At 46.9% G+C, this 16,610-nt stretch overlaps 1 protein-coding gene across 1 annotated transcript in view; it reads right to left on the bottom strand.

Moving 5' to 3' along the window:
• Positions 1 to 16,610, bottom strand: part of LOC126210238 (ankyrin-1-like) — a 68,172-nt gene that overhangs the window by 14,799 nt on the left and 36,763 nt on the right. Inside the window, exon 4 of the mRNA XM_049939425.1 lies at positions 13,485 to 14,010. Within this exon, the coding sequence (XP_049795382.1) occupies positions 13,485 to 14,010 (526 nt within the window). The remainder of the gene's footprint in view (positions 1 to 13,484; positions 14,011 to 16,610) is intronic.

A 16,610-nucleotide genomic window follows, 5' to 3' on the forward strand; every position in this document is an offset into this window, starting at 1 on the left:
CTTGCGCTACCAGAATACGCTTACGAAAACTGCTTCACATTTGTCATTGTTCGTACTCTCAGATTTACATGAGCTGAAACAGAGAAATCAGCTGTTCATTCTTCAAAAATAAAGAGGTGTTATTGTGGTGTCACTGCCAGACACCACACTTGCTAGGTGGTAGCTTAAATCGGCCGCGGTCCATTAGTACATGTCGGACCCGCGTGTCGCCACTGTGTGATCGCAGACCGAGCGCCACCACACGGCAGGTCTCGAGAGACGTACGAGAACTCGTCCCAGTTGTACGACGACGTTGCTAGCGACTATACGGACGAAGCCATTTCTCTCATTTGCCGAGAGACAGTTAGAATAGCCTTCAGCTAAGTTAATGGCTACGACTTAGCAAGGCGCCATTACCCTTAAATAGCTTGTATATAAAGAGTCACTTGTATCGCCACAATCTCCAGATGTCTCATCAAGAACGATGTATACAAGGATGTATTAAAAGTTAAGTATATTCCAAAGATACGTATTTTCTTTATCACATTCATTAAGTCTCCTGTTTCAGACCTCACTCCATCCTTCGTGAGTTAGCGCGTGCATCTTGGCCGCCTCTTTCAATTAGTGTGCGTAGTGTTGGCAAGTCTGCCGACACTACAGTTATACGTTGCAGAAAACCTCTATAGTACTAAATATCTAAATATTTAAAGGTGTTCTGAGCAGTCAGCAACATATATTCGGTGATGTGAACGAATATGTCGTAAACAAAATGTAAAAACAGTCAAATGAATCGTGCAGTATGCCCTAGACAGGTATGTCCCGAGTTAGGTCCTAAGGAGTGGGAAAGACCCACCATGGTTTAATAGCCGTGCTAGAAAACTGCTACGTAAACAAGATAACTTCGGCTCAATTTCAAGAGAAGTAGAAGCCTAATTGACTAACAAGAGCTGAACAAAGCGAAAATGAGCGTAAGAAGAGCACTAAGGGAAGCGTTCAGCTACTTTGAAAGTAAAACTTTGTCAACCGATCTGAGTAAATCCCTAATAGGTTTTGGTCCTATGTGAAATCAGTAATTGGGCCAAAATCATCTATTCACTCACTTAGTGACCACACTGGCACCGAAACGGAAGAGCCGGCCGGTGTGGCCGAGCGGTTTTAGGCGCTAGAGTCTGGAACCGCGCGACCGCTACGGTCGCAGGTTCAAATCCTGCCTCGGGCATGGGTGTGTGTGTGTGATGTCCTTAGGTTAGTTAGGTTTAAGTAGTTCTAAGTTCTAGGAGACTGATGACCTCAGAAGTTAAGTTCCATAGTGCTCAAGGCCATCTGAACCCCATTTTGAAACGGAATATAACAGAGAGAAAGCCGAAATAATGAATTCTGTCTTCCGAAATTGTAAGACGGTCCCTCCTTTCAATCGTCGTACGAACTTGGAAATGGACGATATTGAGATAACCGATCGAGAAATAGAAAATCATCTACACTTGTGTCCAAAATTGAAGCAACAAACGAAAATTTTCCAAGGTTTCCTTCATTTTGTCACAAAACAAGCGATAGTAACGCAGAAACCATGTAAAGAATACAGAACGTAAACAGCAGTAACATGCATTACGGTGGACAAAAATTTTCTTGGTTTTTGCAACTTAACGGATTTGCACGCAAATTCAGACAACTGCTCGGTGTGCTCAGTATGGGGTGTGGCCACCTCTGGCAGCAATACAGGCCTGACAACGGCGGGATGTCACCAGTCTCATGCTGACGCAATAACACCCATACTTCCCGCAGAGCAACTCTCAAGTCTTGGAGAGTGGTTGGTGGATGCTGAAGTGATGCAATCCGTATCCCTACCCAGACGTGCTCTTGTTGTTGTTGTGGTCTTCAGTTCAGAGACTGATTTGGTGCAGCTCTCCATGCTACTCTATCCTGTGGAAGTTTCTTCATTTCTAACTACAGCAACCTACATCCTTCTGAATCTGCATAGTGTATTCATCTCTTGGTCTCCTTCTACATTTTGTACCCTCCACGCTTTCCTCCAGTACTATATTGGTGGTCCCTTGATGCCCCAGAACGCGTCCTATCAACTGGTCCCTTCTTCTAGTCAAGTTGTGCCACAAATTCCTCTTTTCCCCAATTCTGTTCAGTACCTCCTCATTAGTTACATGGTCTATCCATCTAATCTTCAGCATTCTTCTGTAGCACCACATTTCGAAAGCTTCTATTCTCTTCTTGTCTAAACTATTTATCGTTCATGTTTCACTTCCATACATAGCTATACTCCATACAAATACTTTCAGAAAAGAGTTCCTTGCACTTAGATTAACACTTAAGATAACAAATTCATCTCCTTCAGAAACGCTTTCCTTGCCAGGGCCTGTCAACATTTTAAATCCTCTCCGACGATCATCAGTTACTTCGCTCCCCAAATAGAAAAACTCGTCTACTACTTTAAGTGTCTCATTTTCTAATCTAATTCCCTCAAATCCACTTGATTTAATTGACTACATTCCATTGTCCTCGTTTTACTCTTGTTGATATCAATCTTATATCCTCCTTTCCAGACATTGTCCATTCCGTTCAACTGCTCTTTCAGTTCCTTTGCTGTCTCTGAAAGAATTACAATGTTATCGGCAAACCTCAAAGTTTTTATTTCTTCTCCATGGATTTTAATTCGTACTCCAAATTTTTCTTTTGTTTTCTTTACTGCTTGCTCAATATCCAGATTGAATAACATCAGGGATAGGCTACAACCCTGTCTCACTGCCTTCCCAACCACTGCTCCCTTTCATGTCCCTCAACTCTTATAACTACCACATGGTTTCTGTAGAAATTGTAAATAGCCTTTCGCTCCCTGTATTTTACCCCTGCCACCTTTAGAGTTTGAAGGAGAGTATTCCAGTCAACACTATCAAAAGCTTTCTCTAAGTCTACAAATGTTAGAAACGTAGGTTTGCCTTTCCTTAATCTATCTTCTAAGAGAAGTCGCAGGGTCAGTATTGCCTCGCGTGTTCCAACATTTCTACGAAATCCAAATTGATCTTCCTCGAGGTCGGCTTCTACCAGTTCTTCCATTCGTCTGTAAAGAATTCGTGTTAGTATTTTGCAGCTGTAACTCATTAGCGTGGTAGTTCGGTAATTTTCAAACATGTCAACACGTGATTTCTTTGGGGTTGTAATTATTATATTCTTCTTGACGTCTAAGGGTATTTCGCCCTTCTCATACATCTTGCTCACCAGAGGGTAGAGTTTTGTCATGTCTGGCTCTGCCGACGCTGTCAGTAGTTCTAATGGAATGTTGTTGTCTACTCCTGGGGGTCTACTCCTGGGGCCTTGTTTTGACTTAGGTCCTTCAGTGCTCTGTCAAATTCTTCACCCGGTATCATATCCCCCATTTCATCATCATCTACCTCCTCTTCAATTTCATTAATATTGTCCTCAAGTACATCGTCCTTGTACAGACCCTCTATATACTCCTTCCACCATTCTCCTTTCCCTTCCTTGCTTAGAACTGGTTTTCCATCTGCGGCCATTGATATTCATACAAGTGTTTCTCTTTTCTCGAAAGGTCTCTTTAACTTTACTGTAGACAGTATCTATCTTACCCCCAGAGATATATACCTCTACATCCTTGCATTTGTCCTCTAGCCACCCCTGCCTATTTTTCACTTCCCGTGATCTCTTTTTTGATACGTTTGTATTCCTTTTCGCCTGCCACATTTACTGCATTTTTATATTCTCTCCTTTCATCAATTAAATTCAACATCTCTTCTGTTACCCAAGGACTTCTACTAATTCTCGCATGGTCTATGGGATTCTAATTGACAGAGCGAGCAGGCCACGCCACGCGTGCAGTATCTTCCAAGGAAAAATCAACCACCTATGCTCTATGAGGTCGAGCACTATCGTCTAGCAATACGAAGTCAGTGCCCACAGCAACTAGCAACAACCGTACATCAGGTCCCAAGACCTCGTCACGATACCTCACAGCAGTTAAACCATTCCGATTCACCTGTAGAATTCCATGAAGGGTCAGCATAATCGCTGCCCACACCATTAGGGATACTACTCGATATCGGTCTCTTTCCACAATGTTTGGGTCGCGAAATGCTGTTCCACGTTCCCTCCAGATGCGAATCCGTCGGGAATCACTCTCTGGACGAAATCAGGACTCATCTCTGAAAGGAACATTGGCCCACCATTCGACTCCACTCTAGACGCTCCCTTCTGTGAAGCATCAGAGGTAGACACACAGCAGGTCTCCGACAAGAAAGGGCACTCTGCCGAAGCCTTCAGTACACCGTTTGCCTCGATACAACACGTCCAGTGGATGCTGCGAGGTCAGATGCCAGTTGCTGAGCAGTACTAAGGCGGTACCGTTGTGCCCTTACAGCCAAATAGCGGTCCTCTCTTTCTGATGTCACACGTGGTCGGCGCTGCCCTGGTCTTCAGAGTACAGCTCGGTCTCTACGAATGGTCGTCACGTTCGTGAAACAGCAAAACGATTCACATTAAGCCGTTGGGCCACATCAGTTTGCGACTGTCCTGTTTCCATTCTTCCTATGGCCCTCCACCATAGAGACTGTGCTAGGCGTCTCCTCTGTGCCGTCTGTGAATGTGTACACAGCGATTGTGATGTGCGACTACATGGCAAACACTACCCCTTTTGACAGGTGCCCCAATGTCAACGTTGGGACGGTTGTCAGTTGACCGGAATGCCGTCTTCCGTGCAGAACACGATCGTATGGACATCTGTTGACATTTTCTATGATTATATCGTGAATTGGACGCAGGAGCAGGAAACAGCGGTTTGTTGCTTTAATTTTGGACACCAGTTTACAATCAAACAGTAGCGGAAAGGCGTCAGGACCGTATGAGATACGAGGTGTAACATCATAGATTAAGGGTCGACCAGCAACAGCAATCGCACAACTTGCGTAGGGGCCGCTAGATGCCGCCGCGAGCGCTAAGAGTGCATTGCGATCGCAGGCGCGCGTGTTGCGTACGGGCCGCGAGGTGCCGCCACGAGCGCAACCGTATTTATAAGTGCCGACGGAGTTCGGCCAGCTCTCATTTTGTTGGCATCTCATTTTTGCCTATTCTCTTATTTGCTTAGTTGCTTGGCTCTTATTCGTTTATGGCTCATGTTATTGTGGTCTCTTTCAGCCATTCTGATTGTTTTGATTTACTCCGAACTGAGAAGTGCTCATTTTGGCATTTCACTTTTGCATATTTCTCATTTTGCTAATAATATGCTCCTTAGCTTTTTACAGTTGAATTGATTAACATAGTCTCATGTACTGTTTGTTCATTTCAACCTGTTCATATTTTGATGTTCTTTAAATACTGTAATAATTATCGGAAGCATTTCTTCCCTTAAACCTGTGTAAAGTATTCTCGATGTAGGATTTGTTCTGTGACACAGGTGTGAGGTTTTGAATATAAATTATATACGAAACTGTGCTTTAAAAGGAATTTATTTTTTCAGTTTGTACTACATCAGACGACAATTTTGTGATATGAGGGAGAAATTTGAGTGGCGAACCCATGGAAATATTCTTAAGTGATCCCCTTTAAAAATAAAAATTTGTGTGACACTGAAAGACGTGACACTGTAGGCACCGAAAATGTATATATATAAAATTATACATCACAGAGGGCCGCTCAATAAGTAATGCCCCACTTTTTTTCAGAACATTTATTGTTAAGAGTCAGAATTCGGTGACAATATACATCAACATGTCTTGTCCATCTCCTATTTTTCTACGTAATCTGCATCACGTTCTATGGCTGTACACCAACGTTGTGGAAGAGCATGTATTCCCTGCTGGTAAAATCTCTTGTCCTCTAGGCGTAGCAATGTTTTCACTGCATGACTGACGCTCTCGTCATCTTGAAAGTGTGCGTGTGACCCGTAGATAATCTTAAAGCGGCCCAGAGAGATGGACGTACGAGGGTGCCCTGTCTGGACTGTAGGGTGGATGAGGCAGTGATGTCCAGCCCAATTTGGCGATGTGTTCCCGGGTTCTCAAACTTGTGTGTGGACGTGTTGTATCGTGTTGGAGCAAGATTTCTGCTGTGTTTTTGTCCGTTCGAACACGTCGGAAACAGTTCTTGAGTTTACTCAGAGTCTTCATGTATGCCTCTGAATTGATGGTTGACCCTCTTGGCGTCGCATCCATGACAATGACGCCATCACAATCCCAGAATGTCACCGTGACTTTTCTGGCAGAGGGGGATGTCTCGAGTTTTTTCTTTTGTGGCGAATGCGCCGGTGGCGGTGGTCTAGCGGTTCTAGGCGCTCAGTCCGGAACCGCGCGACTGCTACGGTGGCAGGTTCGAATCCTGCCTCGGGCATGGATGTGTGTGATGTCCTTAGGTTAGTTAGGTATAAGTAGTTCTAAGTTCTAGGGAACTGATGACCACAGATGTTGAGTCCCATAGTGCTCAGAGCCACTTGAACCATTTTTTGTGGCGAATGAGGATGGTGCCACCTCACGGACTGCCTTTATGTGTCCAGCACAGAGTGGTGCACCCAGCTTTCTTCCCCCATAACGATCCGTGACAGAAAGGTCTCTTTGTCGGTCTCAAAACGCTCCAACAATTCAGACGATATGGCCTTTCTTTGGATCTTGCGGTCGCTGTGAGCTTTCGTGGAACCCATCGTGAGCACCTCTTTGAATATCCTAGTCTCGATCACTGCAGGCGCACTTCCAGTGCTGACCGACAACTGTAGAGCCATTTGTCGAGTTGTGACGCGCCGGTCGGCGTGAATAATGGCACCCGCACGATTCAGCATGTCTGGAGCAGTGGCTGTGACAGGACGTCCCGAGCGTGGCTGATCGTGCAGCTCTGTTTCTGCATTTCCTGAGGCTGTATCTTTTGTAAGTAGGCTGTTTACGTTTTTTTTTTTTTTGGTAACGCCACCTCTGTACGAAAATCACTGGCTGTGCTGTGTGCAGTCTGTGGCTGCTTTGCATTGTTGTAATACTCGCCATTGTAGTGTTAGGCAGCTGGCTGTGAACAGCGCGTAGCGTTGCGCAGTTGGAGGTGAGCCGCCAGCAGTGGTGGATGTGGGGAGAGAGATGGCGGAGTTTTGAAATTTGTCATGAACTGCTATATATATGATGATATCAAGGTAAATACATTGTTTGTTCTCTATTAATATCTTTCATTTGCTAACTATCCCTATCAGTAGTTAGTGCCTTCCATAGTTTGAATCTTTTATTTAGCTGGCAGTAGTGGCGCTTGCTCTATTGCAGTAGTGGGAGTAACCAAGATTTTTGTAAGGTAAGTGATTTGTGAAAAGTACAGGTTAATGTTAGTCAGGGCCATTCTCTTGTAGAGATTATTTAAAGTCAGATTGCGTTGCGCTAAAAAAAAATATTGTGTGTCAGTTTAAGCACAGTCGTGTATATTTGTTCAAAAGGGGAAGTTTCACTTTCTCTACCCATCGCCCAACTGTACTCCTATCAACTGCATCATCGCCATACACTGCGCACAAATGTTTATGGATGTTCACCACGGTTTCTTTCTCTGCACACAAGATTTCAATAAGAGCACGCTGCTTGTAACGTGAGTCGTATGTGGACGCCATTTTGACGCTGTACTACGGCTCTGCCATCTATCAGAACGGTTCGAAACTTCATCGGCGCACAGAACAAACATCAAATGTTAAGCACCAATAAAGGACGTTTGTCTGTGTTTATTGGATCCAAATGGCTCTGAGCACTATGGGACTTAACTGCTGTGGTCATCAGTCCCCTAGAACTTAGAACTACTTAAACCTAACTAACCTAAGGACATCACACACATCCATGGCCGAGGCAGGATTCGAACCTGCTACCGTAGCGGTGCATCCGCACGATTCAGCATGTCTGGAGCAGTGGCTGTGACAGGACGTCCCGAGCGTGGCTGGTCGTGCAGCTCTGTTTCTGCATTTACTGAGGCTGTATCTTTCTCTACCCGTCGCCCAACTGTACTCCTATCAACTGCAGCATCGCCATACATTGCGCACAAATGTTTACGGATGTTCACCACGGTTTCTTTCTCTGCACACAAGATTTCAATAAGAGCACGCTGCTTGTAACGTGAGTCGTATGTGGACGCCATTTTGACGCTGTACTACGGCTCCGCTATCTCCCAGAACGGTTCGAAACTTCATCGGCGCACAGAGCAAACATCAAATGTTAAGCACCAATAAGGACGTTTGTCTGTGTTTATTGGATCCAAATGGCTCTGAGCACTATGGGACTTAACTGCTGTGGTCATCAGTCCCCTAGAACTTAGGTCTACTTAAACCTAACTAACCTAAGGACATCACACACATCCATGCCCGAGGCAGGATTCGAACCTGCGACCGTAGCGGTCACGCGGTTCCAGACTGTAGTGCCTAGAACCGCTCGGCCACTCCGCTGTCCTTATCCGGTTCAGTGTCCTCCATGTCTTCCACTTTGCGCTGAATCCACTGGGCACTTTCTGTGCAGGTGGGTAATCAGCTGGTGGTTCTCCTGCTATCGTGGTCAAGAACCTTTTACGGGATTTCAGTCGCCCGGGTTTACACTCAATGCCAAAAAGGGGATGCAGCCAACTTCTCATTCGACGGTGACCACCAATCATGGTACATAACACAAGAACCAACAGACAACAGAGGTCACGTTCTCCCTCCACCGCAATAACCTATTAAAATCAAGTTCCCTCTCCTTCTTCCTTAAGTGACCAATGAAACTAACTACCATTTTAAATTTATGACGTAATGGCATGCGCAGTAAACACTAACAACAAAATATAAAGGGTACTGCATAGCTAGAACGCACCATTAGACCCAGAAGAAGGCCGCTGCAATCGTGGCCGAAACGTTGGTTTTTCTCCAGTAGCAGTAGTTTTTACATCATGACGCGGCACTATACCCAGAAAACTTTTATGTCGACTGACTCTGGCCGCGGAAGCCTACGCAATTATATCATTTGATTTGTTTGACAAGGTTCAGCTTCCTGCGGTAAAACTTCCTTCTAATTACATGCTTGCTGTTCACGTGGTAGCGGGACGTCGCTGCTTGTCTGCAATTTGTGGTGACAGCAAAACTTTAATATTACACGTACTCACCTGTTTTACATACGTTTCTACACGTTTCAGTAGTAATAACACCCACGGTGCAGTGTTGTTGTTGCTACAGATGTAAAGAGAAGTACGTGAAAGGAGGACCAGTTATTTTTCGTAGGTACGTACAAGAAAGATCCAATAGTGAATATTGAGCCGTGGTAAAATTGGATGTTTTGAAGAGCGCGCCGCAGCGCGTAGTGTAAAGCAGTCGCCCCCTGTTTCTGGCGGTGGCGCCGCTGTGGCAGTCGCAGCTTTGGTGTCTCCCTATGGTGGGAAACGGGAAAGGTTGCCTGTTCACGTGCATTTAAGGGGCGCTATGAGCTCGCCAGTCGGTCAGGTGGTCAGTCTGGAGTCAGTCTGAGCCAATCGGTCTGGGTCAGTCTCTCGTCCCCAGCTTGCTTGTCTGTCTCTCGTCCGAATCTGCGAGGCAGTTAGTGTCTGTCTGTCGTCCGGAGTGCTAGTGCTTACTTCCTGCAGTTGAGTCTGCGCGTTAGGCCGTCAGTCTGCTCGAGTTTGTTCCCTCCCTCCCCCTTCCCCTCCCACAGGAGGGCTTTAAGGCTCCATTCAGACGATAGCCTATCACAGGATGATGAAGCTCAGCTGGCTACCTGTTCTGGCACGAGGTCCACCATACCTGTGTCCTTGAGATTGTAGGACTTTGTGGAAACTTCACTGATATGGGCGACTGGTGTCCAGTCAACCTCTGACTTTTCGTGCCAATGGATTGCGAGCTGTCTACGATTCAGGTGGGGGAGGGGGGGGGCTCACCTTCAGAGACTCCTAGCCACCTAGACATCATCGGCCGCTCTACTCGTCTACTCCTGGGGGGGGGGGGGGGGGGAGGTCTGTGACATTGCTGCCCAGCATGAGAACATCTAGTGTCAGCTACCACACCCAAGCACATGACATGGAGACAACGAGTATGCACTGGCATGCCTAACCGACACAATACCAGAGAGTACATGTGGGCTGTACTCATCACCACCTGCTGGCGACGCACGCGCTGCCTCGGCAGCTGCTGCTCAAACCCCAGGACAACAGACAACACTGGTGAGATATGGGCGTCAGTGCATTCCTCAGTCAGCTGCGCTTGCGTGCAGACAGTGAGAGTGCTGTACAAGGCTGCTCAGATAAACACCTGTTAATAAGGTCAACGTTCAGCTGCACAGCCCGGCGTGAATCTGCCCTCTCCTTCACCTTTTCTATCACCCATCCTCATGCATAGCAGCCTGGAATACGTTGGATCGTTGCAAATGTTCTGCTTAATTCCGCTGTGACGATCAGGGAGAATAAGTATACTTTACTATGGAAATTGCACATGTACTGGGAGAACGACGGTTCAAACCCGCGCCCACCCATCCAGATTAAGGTTTTCCGTGATTTCCCTAAATCGCTTCAGGCAAATGCCGGGATGGTTCCTTTGAAACGGCACGACCGATTTCCTTCCCCACCCTTCCCTAATCCGACCTTGTGGTCCATCTCTAACGACCTCATTCTCGACTAGACGTTAAAGCCTAATCTCCTCCTCCTCCGCAGATGTATTGCACAGATGTACCTACAAAGTGAAAAGAAATACGCAACAATCAAACAGAAGAACCGATATGTGGATAGCAATTACTCTGACCATTCGCTTCACTACACCTAATGTTTCCATAGGTCAGGATTTACAGCATAGCAACATAAGGAGTGGGAAATTCTAAATATGTTGCAGTGTGCTGCAGAGTTCCTGGTGCGAGTATTGGGTGACACACCTGCATCTTTCCTTTATGCAGAGTTATGCTAATTCTAGATATCCCATTGTTAGTAGTATCAGAGACAGAAGACAACAATAAACATGTTTACAGTGACGTGAACGACACACAAAATAAACATTCCAGACTCTCGTACTCTGGCTACAAACTATACATTTCAACTGTTGTAAGCAGCAGATCATTGGCTCCACTGCTAGAATGGCTCCTGATCTTTTGCTTAGCGGCTTCATGTCAGAATCTAAGAGCTTCTTGTGCAAATGCAATTTAATAGAACTAGTGAGAGCAAAGAACGCTAAAATAATTGTGAAGCTACCAACTCGGTTCTCCCGTAATTTTTCTTAGCTAACTTACACTATGTGATCAAAAGTATCCGGACACCTCCCAAAACATATGTTTCTCATATTAGGTGCATTGTACTGCCACCTACTGCCTGATACTCCATATCAGCGACCTCAGTAGTCATCAGAAATCGTGAGAGAGCAGAATGGGGCTCTCCACAGAACTCGTGGACGTTGCACATGGTCAGGTGATTGGGTGTCACTTGAGTTATGCGTCTGTACGCGAGATTTACACACATCCCTAGGTCCACTGTTTCCGATGTGATAGTGGATTGGAAACGTGAAGGGACACGTACAGCACAAAAGCGTACAGGCCGACTCCGTCTGTTGACTGACACAGACCGCCGACAGTTGAAGAGAGTAGTACTGTGTAATAGGCAGACATCTATCCAGACCATCACACAGCAATTCCAAACTGCAAGTTCTATGAAAACTTGCATTTCATGGTCAAGGGGCTGCTCATAATCACACACCACGTCGGTAAATTCCAAACGACGCCTCAGTCGGTGTAAGGGGCGTAAACATTGGACAATTAAACACTGGAAAAACATTGTGTAGAGTGACGAATCACGGTACACAATGCGGCAATCTGATGGCAAGGTGTGGGTATGGCGAATGCCCGGTTAACGTCATTTGCCAGTGTGTGTAATGCCAACAGTAACATTCAGAGGCGGTGGTATTATGGTGCGGTCGTGATTTTCATGGAGGGCGCTTGCACCCCTTGTTGTTTTGAGTGGAACTGTCACAGCACAGGCCTACATTGATCATTTAAACACATTCTTCCTTCCTACTGTTGAAGAGTAGTCCAGGGATGACGATTGCATCTTTCAACACGATCGAACACCTGTTCATAATGCAAAGCCTATGGTGCGGTGGTTACATGACAATAACATTCCTGTAATGGACTGGCCTGCACAGAGTCATGACCTGAATCCTATAGAACACCGTAGCGATGTTTTGGAACGCCGACTTCGTGGCAGGCCTCACCGACCGACATTGATACCTCTCCTCGGTGAAGCACTTTGTGAAGAATGGGCGGCCATCCCCAAGAAACATTCCAGCAGCTGATTGAACGTTTGCCTGCGCCACGAACTTGTAAGTCATTTTCAGCCAGGTGTCTGGATACTTTTGATCACATAGTATATCTCCTAATACACGCAGTTCAGTTTAGAGATTAGATGAATCTTGTTGTGTACATAGTTCCGCGTAGTCAGCGCATACACAACTTTCCCACTAGAGCGCGCCCCGCTAAGCACAACAGCGCAGGCGCAGCGCTCGTTCGTCTCCGCACTGCGAGATGGCGCTGCCTTAGAGACGGACCAAATTCTGCTTCCGCCGATCCACGTATTAATATGTAATGCAGCCAATGAGATTGCTGCTAATGTACAACCTTTTCTCCTCGCGGATCACACTCGCGCAGTGATATCGGAACGAGTGAGGTATTATAACTAGTGTACAGACCTCCAATTAGTCAGTCTGCATTTGTCTGCACCAGTCTGTATCAGTCTGTATTAGTCTGTACCAGTCTACAGTCAAGTTTCAGTCTGCACCTAAGAAGATTATCATATTCCTGTACATAGCCATGAAGATAAATGTATAGACACTTTGTCAAGTATCAGAGATATGTGAGAATAAGATTAATGTACCAAGACCAAAGGAACTTCAGATTGTCAATTGTAAATAGCATCCAGAATCAAGTTACGTTATGTTTATGCTTGTTATTATTTCAATAAATGTGTGTGAAACTTAATCAAGTTCTGTTTAAAGTTGGTGACCATCAATCTGCTACTCTAAGCTTGCAAGTGGCATTTCTATCGTCTGACCTAACGGCAGAAGATAAACATGCCACGATAAGACCAAGAGACTTATTGCTGACACTCGCCTACTTCATTAGAGCGACAAGTCAAATAATCTGATGGTTTGTGTACCGAAGGTCTTACAGTACACACACCACATATCTTTTATGAGGTATCAAGAAAGGCATTATGAAACACAAGGAGCCGGCCGAAGTGGCCGTGCGGTTAAAGGCGCTGCAGTCTGGAACCTCAAGACCGCTACGGTCGCAGGTTCGAATCCTGCCTCGGGCATGGATGTTTGTGATGTCCTTAGGTTAGTTCGGTTTAACTAGTTCTAAGTTCTAGGGGACTAATGACCTCAGCAGTTGAGTCCCATAGTGCTCAGAGCCATTTGACCCATTTTTTTGAAACACAAGGAAATGAACATCACTGAAAGTGAATTTTACATCGCAGACGCATTTGTGGATACTCGGTGGTGAATACTGTAGCTTTGGAAACGACAGACGAGTGACTCGTCTGTCACTTACCTCGTTTCAGCAAATTGATCAGAGTGTTGGTGGCTCGCTTCAGTCACATCTCGGTGCTTGCCGCGCATCGTGTGTGGCATCACGTGGAACAGGTGAGCCTTCACGAAGTCGGCGACGGCCTGCCTGAGGCTGTCGGAGGTGCGCCTAACCGCGAGCACAGCTGCAGCCGCCGCAGTGCCCACAGAGAGCTGCGCGGCCAGCTGCTGCTCGCACGCTGCCTTCAGGGCGGGCAGGCCGTACCTGTCAGCGGCGGCCGCCAGCTGTGGGGTCACGTCGGTCAGCTGGGGGGCCCGGAGGGTGTACATGTAGGCCACCAGCTGGCGCAGCACCGGGCCCTCCACGTCCGAGATGCTGATCCGGCCGCTGCTGGCCTCCGGCGAGTCGTCGCGCAACATGGCGGCCAGCACCGGGCTCCGGGCAGCCAGGACGGCCCTGTGCGCCACCAGGCGCGTGTCGCCCGCCACCAGCCACACCACGGCGCCCACCCCGGAGTCCAGCAGGCGGTCCAGGTCCGCTGTCGGCGGTTCTAAAACACGGGATCCCTGTGCAGGCCTCTCCCCTCCCACACAGTGAACCTCTGTATGCCGCACGGACTGGCCGCGTGGTTAGAGGAGCCGTGTCACGGATTGCGTGGCCCCTCCCACTGAAGGTTCGAGTCCTCCCTCGGGCACGGGCGTGTCTCTTGTTCGTAGCATAAGTTAGTTTAAGTAGTGTGTACGTCTAGGGACCTGATGACTCAAAATGGCTCTCAGCACTATGGGACTTAACATCTGTGGTCATCAGAACTAACCTAACTAACCTAAGGAAATCACACACATCCATGCCTGAGGCTGGAATCGAACCTGCGACTGTAGCGGTCACGCGGTTCCAGACTGAAGCGCCTAGAACCGCACGGCCACACCGGCCAGCAGGCCAGCAGTTTGGTCCCTTAGGAATTCACACACATTTGGACATTTTTTACTTGTATGAGGCACAGGCAGGTTTGTATCACGCAAAATTTCATAAATATTGTCTATTACATGTCACTTACGACAACATCAAAGCTTGTCTGAGTAGAGTTTGTCGTACAGGTACATATTAAACTTTTAACATTAATGGTCTCAGGATGCCATGTGAGAAAACTGCGAGTTGAGTTCTAATGATCGATATTTTTGAAAACCGTGACAGTTGCCATGGGAGAGGCCATTCTGTTTGAGGTGGCTCAGCACAATGTAGCATACCACCCACATTTGGTCACAAATGAGCAAAGTTGAAAGCGCATAGTCACAGCTCCACCTGCAACCAAGTGTGGGTGTTACGCTGTATGAAACGTAATACATACATCCCAGTACTGCAAGGCAAGGGATGGAAACATGTGACACAGCAGTACCCAAAAAAAAAAAAAGTTTGGCTGCCAAATGCAAGGCTTATTTCAGTCGACACCACATTCGGCGACTCGCACGCTGGTGATGAGGATGATATCACAATGAGGATGAAATGATGATGAGGATAATGCAACATTCGGTCCCCGAGTGGAAAAATTGTCCGACCCGGCCGGGAATCGATCGAGGGATCGCTTGCATGCGAGGTAAGCATGTTACCACCCGGCTAAGCAGGGGGACCAGTACCACTTGGTAGATGACACAAGTCTTTCCACACCAGCAGCCACCAATGTGTTTAGCATCTTTGCTGCAAGGCATAGCAAAGCCCAAACAACATATATACTTAGCCACTTTGTAATGAAGTCATAGCTCTGATGCCACGGCAGTGCATCGTGTGAACACCCTGTGGAATCCTTTTTGCAGGCTACAGGTCGACTCCGCATAAGGGCAGGTTGCCCTGTGGCACCTTGAGCCATCGCCAAAACAGGCCAGCATCAGCCCTGGGAAGCAGTTGGCCAGCCACAGACTGGGGCAGGGGGTGCAGAGAGGGGAGGGGGGAGGGGGGCAGTAGGTCCGTCCCATTACCCCGCCAGCCTGCTGCCTTCTGGACTGTGCAGCATTCACGAGCTGTGCCACAACACAGACGGTCAGTGCCAGCTGAGGTCGCCCCAAGCTGAAGTCACCACTGATGGAAGCACTTGTGTCGTGAGCCAACACCTGGCCCTTGCTGTGCTCTGTCAGCATTTTGGGGTGCAACACTCACTAGGCGGCCGAATGCCGCTGCCAAGCTGCTGCTTCCTCTAGTGAGGTATGGCGGGGTGCCACTATAAACTATTGGAGAGTACAGATGTCTTTAACTGGCACCACACAGAGTAGCCCCAAACTGTCTCCACCAGTTTACCCAAACTGGTGATGCAGTAGTCTTAGAAATTTGGCAGAGATGGTAGGATGGTTTGACATGGAACTCTTGAGGGTAACAAAATTAAAAGTAACTGGAGAAGATAAAGCTTCTGCGGATTGTATGGAAGCTCTCGAGGGAGCTGAAACACTTGAAGAATTTAAAAGGGGGCTAGTTCAAAGCTATAGCAAGCAAAATAATACCAGACATTTAGAGAACAGTCGCACATGGTATCAAAGAGGTATGAATAACTGGTAAAAGAATTTGTGCACAGGATGAGCAATGTTAATGGTTGTAGATATAAGTAGGGGAAAAATACTATGCTGAATAAAGTTATTTTGTGTTAGGACGTTCAGAATGCACTTTTCGCATTTTAAGAAGTTTGCCTTCGGAAATATTGAGGAGAGTGCGAACAGGGGTTCCATTTGGTTTGTGTGCAGCTATTAGATTGGCACTAGAATTAGAAGAAACTTATGTGTTGACCGGGTTGCAAGTTGGACGAGCAGCGTCTTCAGCTAATATAAGATGTTACGACTGTGGACAGATGGGTCATATGTGGAAGTGATGTCGATAGCCATGAAACTGTGGGAATAGGGGCAGAGGTCAGAATGGTGGTAATGGTAGTTTCAGAGGTACAGGACCAGAGAAGCAGCAGGCGTTAAACGCCAAAAGGAACCTGAGATCCACCTACAGATATTCGTAGCAAAATTAGATGCTATAAGATTGTATGCAGAGGTGGATGGTGTGAGAAGTGGGGAAGAGGAATTGCTGGATGTTTTTGAATGGACGGTGAATGTACCTGCTGCCAGTGGGAATCTGGTGGTGGAAGCCACCACAGTGCAGATGGGATGGAGTGAGGGATAAAGA

This window comes from Schistocerca nitens, chromosome 10 (genome assembly GCF_023898315.1).
Source record: "Schistocerca nitens isolate TAMUIC-IGC-003100 chromosome 10, iqSchNite1.1, whole genome shotgun sequence".
In the NCBI taxonomy this organism is placed as follows: domain Eukaryota; kingdom Metazoa; phylum Arthropoda; class Insecta; order Orthoptera; family Acrididae; genus Schistocerca; species Schistocerca nitens.